This window comes from Mobula hypostoma, chromosome 12, assembly GCF_963921235.1.
Source record: "Mobula hypostoma chromosome 12, sMobHyp1.1, whole genome shotgun sequence".
Classification (NCBI taxonomy): domain Eukaryota; kingdom Metazoa; phylum Chordata; class Chondrichthyes; order Myliobatiformes; family Myliobatidae; genus Mobula; species Mobula hypostoma.
The window spans coordinates 57487655-57499424 of record NC_086108.1 but is presented as its reverse complement, the minus strand read 5'-3'; the positions used below and the strand labels follow the sequence as shown (position 1 = coordinate 57499424).

Genomic DNA, 11770 nt, shown 5'->3' with positions numbered 1-11770 from the left:
TTGCAGAACAATTTAATAAATTTTCTTTTACATTTATTTCTAGTTAAAAATAGTTATCTTTAATTGTACTGCATATAGCAATTATACAGGAGCTAAGTCAAATTTGTATTATGGATTACATTCTGTTATTATCTATTGCATAAAGTGGTTGTAAAATTATATAATGCAGTACTTAGGAATGAATCACAAACATAAAATCTGCAAATTCTGGAAATCGAAAGCAATACACAAAATGCTGGAGGAACTCAGCAGGTCAGGCAGCATCTATGAAAAAGAGTAAACAGTCGACATTTTGGGCTGAGACTGTTTACTTTTTACCAACAATGCTGCCTGGTCTGCTGAGTTCCTCTAGCATTTTGTGTATTAATTGGGAATGATTATTTGTTTTTCTGGAAAATTTGGCTGGTATAATTTAAGATTACAATGAGGAGAAATTGTATGCGGCATTAATCTCTGCACCCCAGAGAACCATAGGTGTGGAGTCATTGAACATATTCAAAGTGGGGATTGAAACATATTTAAATACAAGGTGGGTGGGAAGACAGTAGGGAAATGGTGTTGAAGTCAAGGCTGGATTAGCAATGATTATGTTGAATATTGAAAAAGTCTGAAGAAGGCATTTGATATACACTCTCCTGTTTATGTTCCTATGTTCAATCATGCATATAATACTACATTATAACTTTGAACATGTTCATTGTCAAATTGTTCATTTTGAGGTTTGAGAAAGAACTTTTCCCCAATTTCTGGTGTCTTTCCCTTCTCTTCAATGGATCAGGTGAGTTTACAGAGACCCAGGAAACCAAACAGAGTTTGTAAAGAGACTATAGGAATGGAGTCCCTGTTCAGTCAGGTGCAATGTTGTCAGGATTTCTAAACAAACAAATAATGAATTCTTGGAGTTTCAGTCTATTGGGAAAGTTAGTCAGGGAACTGGGATAATGCTCTCCCTACTATTTTTTTAAATGACAAAGATGTATCACCAGTATTTCCAACATTGCTTTGAAAAGGACATCTTTATTACATTGGCTACATGTACAGCAATAATTGTGCAGAACATGGGTGAAATACATAACTTCCCACTCAATCCATTAAAATTAAATAAGCTTCAGGAATTAAAATGATCTAAGCCATTTGCTAGAATGATTGTGTTGACTTCCGAAATGCTTAGCTTCAGTCTGGCTTGGGGTTTCAGGGCAAATTTCAGTTCAAATATTACCTGCTGGTATTTTAAAATGAAGACGATAAATGCAAATGAATGGAGGAAATCGAAGAGTATACTCAATGCATACTTAATTAGTTCTATAACATCCATGAAATAATTTAAAAAAAAACAAAATCTTGCCATGATTTTAAAAGTGAATTATGATCCAAAGGGAAGTATCTAATACAAAAAATCAGTAATTAATTGAATTCATTTGTAAATGTCAATGTTTTAAGCATAAATGTGTTCATTTCAATTGGGGTTTTTTTTGAGAAATGAAACAAAATTTGAAACAAATTCAAACCTACAAGAAAAAATAATGGGATGAATTGGGGAAACTAACTGACAGGGATCAACAACTGCCACAATCAGAGGGATGGGATGTGAGGAGAGGACAAAATCAGGTACACTTGGTTTGGCTACATTAAGCTAATATTTAGCTAAATTGCAATAAGAATATCTTGAAAATTCAACTGTATAATTTGTTTGCAACATTATGCAAGTTGCGTTGGAAATCATTCTCCATTGTGAGATAAGCATTTCTTGATCCTTGCATCACTAAAAATGTGAATCAACTCAGAAGTTCAATTTGCAACGAGTCATCCTTCTGTCATTTACTCATTGTGGACTTCATGGGATGAAAACACGCAGATATAGTAATAGACAATCCTAGGCATAAAAATAACGGGATCTGTGCATGTTCAATTGAGATCACAGAAGAATGGTAATCGTACATAATGTGCTTGAAAGAATCTCATACCTCAAGCCTTCACAGTGTAATTGTTGAGATAGCTTGCATTAGAAATACTAACACAAGAAACACAAACTTTGCAATGGGATCTCCTGCCAAAACAAGAACTTTCTAGCCATCAGTCTGCAAATAAATAAATACAGCTTCCACTGATACGGCCACTTTGAGGTGAACGTGCGCTTGATGTACAGATTGGCAATGGCGACAACTACCATAACTGTTTGAACAGGAAATGGTGGGGTTGGGGGAAGATGTGGAGGCCAAGAGAAGTGTGTGAGAGGATAGGGGAGGGTATGTAATTCGGTCAAGAGGAGAAGCAATTCAAATCCCATTATACTAGCTATCGGATTTAAATTCTGGATTTTGTGGGAGGAACAAAAATAATCAACAATAATAACTATAAGAACTACTGGAGTAATAAACACAAGAGATTCTGCAGGTGCTGGAAATCCAGAGCAACACGCAAAATGCTGAAGGAATTCAGCAGGTCAAGCAACATCAATGGAGAGGAATAAACAGTTGACATTGACTGTTTATTCATTTAGTAAACCCATATAATTCACTAATATACTTCAGGGAGAAATTCTGTAACCCATGGGTAAAATAAATGCTCTCTGAAATGGCCCAGCAAATGATCTATTCCCCTCTTAACTGTTAGAAACTGCTGTTTTTTAAATAATATTTTTTATATTTGTACTTTTTAACAAACTCATGAATTTTTCACACTCACTAGCAGAAAGCAGTATAGCAGCTAAACTACCGCAACACACATCAAAGTTGCTGGTGAACGCAGCAGGCCAGGCAGCATCTCTAGGAAGAGGTACGGTCAACGTTTCGGGCTGAGACCCTTTGCCAGTCCTGACGAAGGGTCTTGGCCCGAAATGTCGACTGTACCTCTTCCTAAAGATGCTGCCTGGCCTGCTGCGTTCACCAGCAACTTTGATGTGTGTTGCTTGAATTTCCAGCATCTGCAGAATTCCTCGTGTTTACATAGTAGCTAAACTAACAGCTTATCACCTTTCCCATTTTTCATTTACTAAGTACCAGCGCATTACCCACGTGATGTAATTGTTTTAATTATGTAGCCTATTAACTAATTCATTCCTATATAAGGAATTTTCCTTATCTTCATTATAAAAGTGATAGATTATTTAGGGGTGCCATCTTAACTTGGCTTCTTTATTTCTTTGCCTTTGCATCCATGCACCTTAGCTCTATATTTAGTCTTTAAAGAGAGTGAACCCTTGCAAGGCAGAAGGTCCCGATGGAGTACCTGGTAAGGCTCTGAAAACCTGTGCTAACCAACTAGCGGGAGTATTCAAGGACATTTTAAACCTCTCACTGCTACGGGCAGACGTTCCCCCTTGCTTCAAAAAGGCAACGTGGGCTGCCTTAGTGACTATCACCTGGTAGCACATTCATCGACAGTGATGAAATGCTTTGAGAGGTTGGTTATGACTAGACCGAACTCCTGCCTCAGCAAGGACCTGGCCCCATTGCAATTTGCCTATTACCACAATAGGTCAATGGCAGATGCAATCTCAGTAGCTCTCCACACTACTTTAGACCACCTAGACAACACAAACACCTATGTCAGGATGCTGTTCATCGACTATAGCTCAGCATTTAATATGATCATTCCCACAATCCTGATTCAGAAGTTGCAGAACCTGGTCCTCGGTACCTCCCTCTGCAATTGGATCCTTGAATTCCTAATCAGAAGATCACAGGTTGGTAATAACATATCCTCTTCGTTGACGATCAACACTGGCACACCTCAGGGGTGTGTGTTTAGCCCACTGCTCTACTCTCTATATACACCTGACTGTGTGGCTAGGCATAGCTCAAATACCATTGACAAATTTGCTGACAGTACAGCCGTTGTTGCAAGAATCTCAGGTGGTGACGAGAGGGTGTACAGGAGTGGGATATGCCAACTAGTGGAGTGGTGCTGCAGCAACAACCTGGCACTCAACATCAGTAAGACAAAAGAGCTGATTGTGGACTTCAGGAAGGGTAAGATGAAGGTACACATACCAATCCTCATAGAGGGATCAGAAGTGGAGAGAGATAGAGAGCAGCTTCAAGTTCCTGGGTGTCAAGATCTCTGAAGATCTAGCCTGGTCCCAACATATCAATGTAGTCATAAAGAAGACAAGACAATGGCTATACTTTATTCGGAGTTTGAAGAGATTTGACATGTCAACAAATACACTCAAAAATTTCTATAGTTACAATAATCATTTTCTATCTGGGGGGAAGCCATTCGCTAACAGAACTTGGGAGGATAAAGGTATTACTTCTCTTCAAGATATTAATGGGGCAAGTACTATCCTTAGCTTTCAAGAACTGATACCTCGATATAATATTGATAAACACTCTCTTTCCTTCTACTTCAGAGTAAGATCAGCTTGTAAAGCCTACGGCGTTCCCAGGGAGTCAGATTTAAAGGACCACCCCATTTTAAGTTGGAGACAGAGTGCTCCAGGACAGAGAGTGTTATATATCTATGATAAATTAAACTCCCAGAAATATATGCCCACATCAGGAATGGAAGCCTGGGACAGGGACATATCTGAATTGGGACAAGACTTAGACTGGAACTGAGATGCGATTTGGGATAATGCTGCTGGTGCTTCGAAAAACCCAAATCATTGGTATGTTCACTTGAAATTTTGCCATAGAACATATTTAACACCTAGAATTGGACATTAAATGGGACTGGTTCCTGACCCATATTGCTCATTTTGCCCCCACGGAACCGTTGGCTCTTTTATACATGTTGTATGGGAATGTCCAGGGGATTTTGGTTTGTGGGGGAAGGTTATCAGTACTCTTACAGAACTAACGGGGGTACAATTACCAATGGACCCCGCTGTACGTCTTCTAAATGATGACACCCACCTTTCCCTTGCGGAAGGTTGGGGGGTGGCTGGGTTAAATAGTCAAAATGTAATTGGCAATTGGTTGTATTGAATGTAATTTGTTGGTGTTGCAAAACAATTAGTAATTTAAAAAAAAAGAAATAGAAGCAAGAAATGCAATGAAAAAAAAACTTCTATAGTTGTACCATGGAGAGCATTCTGACAGGCTGCATCACTGTCTGGTATGGAGGGGCTACTGCACAGGACCGAAAGAAGCTGCAGAAGGTTGTAAATCTAGTCAGTTCCATATTGGGTACTAGCCTACAAAGTACCCAGGATATCTTTAGGGAGCAGTGTCTCAGAAAGGCAGCGTCCATTATTAAAGACCTCCAGCACCCAGGGCATGCCCTTTTCTCACTGTTACCATCAGGTAGGAGGTACAGAAGCCTGAAGGCACACACTCAGCGATTCAGGAACAGCTTCTTCCCCTCTGCCATCCGATTCCTAAATGGACATTGAAGCTTTGGACATTACCTCACTTTTTTTAAATATATAGTGTTTCTGTTTTTGCACATTTTTAAAAATCTATTCAATATACGTAATTGGTTTACTTGTTTATTATTATGTTTTATTTTATTTTTTCTCTCTCTCTGCTAGATTATGCATTGCATTGAACTGCTGCTGCTAAATTAATACATTTCATGTCACATGCCAGTGATAACAAACCTGATTCTGAGCTTATTTAGTATTTGTATGTTTGTTCATATTCTAATATAATCTGAAATCTTGGAATTAAGACTGCTCATCATTCCTGATTCACTGAAGGACCCTAAGGATCAGAAAATAAACAGAGACCCCACCCCCTAACCAACACCTCTAGCACATTCCACACAGCCAAGGTTCATTAATCTCAGACAACCCCAGAAGACCTTTACCCAAAGCCCTCACTTCACCTTTGACTAACAAGTCTCAGTTCCAAAATCCTTCACTGAGCATAGTCCAGCTCTCAAACTTGCCCATTCCCTGCAGTAGTGCTTCAGGTAATCAAAAGGTCTTGCCTGTGTACAAGACAGTTTGATGGAGCCCAGCTCTGGGCATCTGATGCAGTAGTACAATGGCCAATAAAACTTTAAGCATTATTTATCTTCTGCTATTTGGTATAATTTAATATCTTACTGCTTATGGATGTTTTTGTATGTTTCTATAAATTTTAGCTTTTGAGGGGTGGCAGGGTGGATATATGTGTCTGCCAAAAGAGGTTTAAGGCGTTCCTTCCCTCCATTAACCTGCAGGTCACTCTTGGGCAAGATGTAGCACCTGTTTAGCATCACCCCCTACTACACCCCCAGATCTGGGTCCAGTGAAGCCTTGGGTGGATGGTCATATGAGCAGCTAGTGCATACCACAATTCCTGGTCATGAGACCACTAAGACAAGGCAGACAATCGCTGAAGAGTATTGATTATGACTGGGGTCACCAGTCTTGTAAAGACACTGCCTAGAAGAAGGCAATGGCAAATCACTTCCATAGAAATATTTGCCCCAAGAAAAATCATGGCCATGTAGACCATGATTGCCCACATCATACAGCACAGCATATAAAGATGATGACGAGGTGCAAAGCTGTGTTTCATTAACTTCATAAGAAGATCGTTCATTCGGGGCCTATAATAGTGATTTCTTTTTTTTTTATTCAGGAACACAGGCATCAAGAGCAAAGCTGGCATTTATTACCTATTGCTGTCTTGTGACTTTTAGGCTATTTCAGATTACAGTTACCAGCCACATTACTGAAATTACCTAAATTACCTTTCGGCCTGGTTGATCAAGGAGCTAAAGAACACTGAGCCAGCTGTTTTTTTAAAATCATAAGAGATTCTGTAGATGCTGGAAATCTTAAACATAGTCATAGTCATAGTCATACTTTATTGATCCCGGGGGAAATTGGTTTTTGTTACAGTTGGACCATAAATAATAAATAGTAATAGAACCATAATAGTTAAATAGTAATATGTAAATTATGCCAGTAAATTATGAAATAAGTCCAGGACCAGCCTATTGGCTCAGGGTGTCTGACCCTCCAAGGGAGGAGTTGTAAAGTTTGATGGCCACAGGCAGGAATGACTTCCTATGACGCTCTGTGCTGCATCTCGGTGGAATGAGTCTCTGGCTGAATGTACTCCTGTGCCCACCCAGTATATTATGTAGTGGATGGGAGACACTGACCAAGATGGCATGCAACTTGGACAGCATCCTCTTTTTAGACACCACCGCCAGAGAGTCCAGTTCAATCCCCACAACATCACTGGCCTTACGAATGAGTTTGTTGATTCTGTTGGTGTCTGTTACCCTCAGCCTGCTGCCCCAGCACACAACAGCAAACATGATAGCACTGGCCACCACAGACTCATAGAATATCCTCAGCATCATCCGGCAGATGTTAAAGGACCTCAGTCTCCTCAGGAAATAGAGACGGCTCTGACCCTTCTTGTAGACAGCCTCAGTGTTCTTTGACCAGTCCAGTTTATTGTCAATTCGTATCCCCAGGTATTTGTAATCCTCCACCATGTCCACACTGACCCCCTGGATGGAAACAGGGGTCACCGGTACCTTAGCTCTCCTCAGTCTACCACCAGCTCCTTAGTCTTTTTTCACAGTTGACTTTTTGAACTGAGACCCTTTATTTGGACTCATTTTATAATAACATGATAGTTTCATAATCATAGTAACTAACACCAAATTTTTTATGATGGTTATTGCATAATTGTAAGTTCTAATATAAATACAGATGGAATAATATAGTTTGAGATATTTCTAAATTACCATCTTCCTCCTCTTCATTATTTCTTGTGGCATTTTACTGGGAAGACATTCTGAGACCCAGTCCATGGAATTGCTGAGACAAATTTTGAGGTTCCTAATCTGAGAACAGAATTTTGTTTGGTTTATTGTTGGAATGTAAACTACATTGTGGCAATATACTTTGTTAATTTAATCTGATTGAAGCAAAACAAGGAATAGGCCATTCAAGAAAATTCTAAGATTCTTTTAAGTAGTGAAATAAAGCAGGCAGATTTGCAAACTTAAAGCAGCTTTTGTTTTCTTAAAACTTGGTGAATGGCCAAAATGTCTGTCTAAGTCTCTTAAGTCTACAACGTGATTAAACATGGTTGTATATAATTACTGTTACATTGAAACAAACACACTTGGTTTGCTGAAAGTGGAGTTGCTTTGAACTGACCTTTACAATGGCAAATAAGTAAGTAATCATTTCTTGTTTTGTTAACTTACATCATACAAAATTGGAATACTTTAATGTTATAGTTTCAAAATATCAGGAGTTAATAGTAGTTTGGTAATTGTGTCAATGAAATATTTAATAATGTACTAAAATTTCAGAATCGAACATCCAAGTTGTGGGTATAGGAAGTTGTTTGAAACAGTAGAGGAAACAGCTCAGCCATTGCCAACCTGCATAAGAGGTTTGTTATTTACTATTCAAGATTGTTTTTAGAAACCTAATTTTGAAATTTTAATGCAAACAGGTTCTTGTATATTATTTGTGCTTTAGCAATTTAAATGTTTAATTTTTGTAGTCTTATCAATCAGTCTCATTAATATTAATCAGCATTCCACAAAGTCACAGTGACTTCTGGAAAACATTCTTCTGCTCCAATTATGTAGATTTGATTCAATTGAAAATTTACTATATTTTTTCCACGTATTTCTGTAGAAATGTATTTTGCCTGTCCAAAATAGCAAACCCAACAACTATCTGAAGACAATGAAGGGGATAGTTGGAAATCATAACCTGCTACAAAATTAATTAGTGTGTTGGAAATGTAGATTGATAAGTAACAGGCAGTACATCTTTATTACAGACACCTTGACTAAACTTAATGAAGTAACAAGAAAAGCTGATGAGAAAAATTTACATGATATGTGTATTGACTTTCAACAACCCCACTAAAAATACCATTTAATAGGCTTGCAAAAATTTGATGTCTATTAGAATTAAGGGGCAATAAATCTATTAAGAACAGAAAGTAAAGTTGTGATGAACAATTGTTTTCCAAAGTGGAGAAAAATGATGCCATCTGGTGGTCCCCTTTAGCAACTTTTTAACGTGAACAATTTAAAATTTTGCAGTTAAAATTCAGAAATACAGTTAACAATGACGATTTTTTATGGTAACAGACTTCACTCAGGAGAACTAACAACACTAAAGGAAACTCTTGGCAAATGAAATTTATTGCAAGAAGTTTATAGTGCACTTTAGAAAAAAGAACAATAGAACAAACAAGCTAATTGAACAATTTTAAAATGCTTAGAAAAGACTTAAGTACATGCACTAAACTTTTGAGAAAACTATTATATTGGATATGGGATACTTGGCTTTGTGAATAGAGAAGGAAGTCATGCAACATTTTGACAAAATAAGATGAGGTCTGTCAGTGTACAAGTCAGAGAAGAGCCTGATGTACAGAGGCCGAGGGTTCCCTGCCCCAGCAGCAGGATTTATCCTGGGCCGCCTGTTGTGGCTATGTCTACAGACTGAATGGCTGTGCCTTGGGTATTTCCAGTTATTGGCAGGATTAATGAGTATTTGGCATTATAATATATTCTGGCCCTTCTCTGCATTACATTTGTTCTTGAAATGGCCATAGAGCACAGCTTTACCCAAGTAATCTTGAGGTATGTGCTACCTTTAATCTACTCAGTAAAGACTGCAAGGGTCCTGCTTATTCACTAATCTACTACATATCTGAAGGATGCCATTGTTAGTGAACACATGGCCCCAAATGACCCCAAGGATTTTATTTTCACAGATAGAGAAAACCATTCAGCATTCACTGCTGCTAGGAGTACATGACCACGATTTCAAGCTACAAAGGATAATACAGAGAACACTAGCCATATAAGGAAAACCAGAGAAAATGACAGAGGCTTACCATTTGTGGTATTGAGTGCTCCTTGATGGCGAAGAGAGCTAGTGAGATTTGAGCCAAAGTAGCAGAAGTGATCCCTGTTGTCTCGACCTTTTCATTGATATGGATTTTGAGTGGGATGTTAGTTCCTTTTAATGTGGCAATTGTTTTCTTAGACTGTAAGACAAAGGAGCAGAGTTGGGTAATTTGGCCCATCGAATCTGCTCCACCATTCAGTCATGGCAAATTAATATTCTCTCACCATAATCTTTGACACCTTTACTATTCAAAAACCTATCAACATCTGCTTTAAATATACTCAGTGACTTGGTCTCCACAACCATCTCTGGCAATGAATTCCACAGATTCACCACTCTCTGGCTGAAGAAATTCCTCCTCAACTCTATTCCAAAGGGATGTCCTTAATTTCTGAGACTGTGCCTTCTGGTCTTAGATGCTTCTCTATTAGGAACATCCTGTCCATATCCACTCTATCTAGGCCTTTCAATATTCCGTAGGTTTCAATAAGATACCCCCTCATTCTTCTAAACTCCAGTGAGTACAGGCCTAGGGCAATCAAACACTCCTTATACAGTAACCCTTTCATTGCCAGGACCATTCTTGTAAACCTCCTTTGAACCCTCTCCAATTGCAGCATGTTTTTATTTGGATATGGTACCCAAAATTCCTCTCAGTGCTTCAAATGTCATCTGACAAATGCCTTATAAAGCCTTAGCATTACGTTCTTGCTTTTATATTCTAGTCCTCTTGAAATGAATGCTAACTTTGCATTTGCCTTCCTTACAACTAAGTTAATCTGCTAGTTAAGCTTTAGGAAACTTGCCCTAGGACTCTTTGCACCTCTGATTTCTGAATCTACATCCCATTTAGAAAATGGTCTATGGCTTTATACCTTCTACCAAAGTGCATGGCTGTACATTGCCCCAAATTATATTCCATTTGCCACTTATTTCAAACTTCAAAGTAAATTTGTATTCAAAGTACATGTATGTCACCATATAGAACCCTGAGATTCATTTTCTTGCAGGCATTCACAGTAAATACAAGAAACATGATAGAAGCAATGAAAGACCGCATCCAAAAAGATGGACAAAGAATCAATGTGCAAAAGATAGCAAACTGTGAAAATACCAAAAAGGAAATAATAAATAAATAAACAATAAATATTGAGAACATAAGATGAAGAGTCCTTGAAAGTTAGTCCATAGGTTGTGGGAACAGATCAGTGATGGGGCAAGTGAAGTTGAGTGAAGTTATTCCCTCTGGTTCAACAGCCTGATGGTTGATGGGTAATAAATGTTCCTGAACCTGTTGATGTAGGTACTGAGGCTATTGTACCACCTTTTAATGGCAGCAGCAAGAAGGTAGTATGACCTGCATGGTGGGGTCCTGGATAATGGATAACGGCTTTCCTGCAACAGCGCTCCATGTAGATGCACTCAATAGCAGGGAGGGGTTTACCCATAATGGGCTATGAGGATAGAAACATAGAAAACGTACAGCACAATACAGGCCTTTCAGCCTATAAAGCTGTGCCAAACATGTCCCTACCTTAGAACTACCTAGGCTGTACCCATAGCCCTCTATTTTGCTAAGCTCCATGTAGCTATCCAGGAATGTCTTAAAAGACCCTATCGTTTCCACCTCCAAAACTGCCAATGGCAGCCCATTCAACGCACTCACCACTCTGCTTAAAAAAAACTTACCCCTGACATCTCCTCTGTACCTACTTCCAAGCACCTTAAAACTATGCCCTCTTGTGCTAGCTATTTCAGCCCTGGGGAAAAGCCTCTGGCTATCCACACGATCAATGCCTTTCATTATCTTGTACACCTCTATCAGGTCACCTCTCATCTCCATCGCTCCAAGGAATAAAGGCCAAGTTCACTCAACCTATTCTCATAAGGAGGCAACATCCTTGTAAATCCTCTGCACCCTTTCTATGGTTTCCACGTCCTTCCTATAGTGAGGCGACCAGAATTGACCACAGTACTCCAAGTGGG

The 11770-nt window shown here is 38.8% G+C and overlaps 1 protein-coding gene across 2 annotated transcripts in view; it reads left to right on the top strand.

Moving 5' to 3' along the window:
* Positions 1-6422: 6422 nt before the first annotated feature.
* The window catches only part of LOC134355176 (retinoid isomerohydrolase-like), a 42551-nt gene continuing 37203 nt past the window's right edge, over positions 6423-11770 (top strand). For both annotated transcript variants that reach the window (XM_063064964.1, XM_063064963.1), the window contains exons 1-2: positions 6423-6433; positions 8218-8300. In XM_063064964.1, coding sequence (XP_062921034.1) covers positions 6423-6433; positions 8218-8300 — 94 coding nt within the window. The remainder of the gene's footprint in view (positions 6434-8217; positions 8301-11770) is intronic.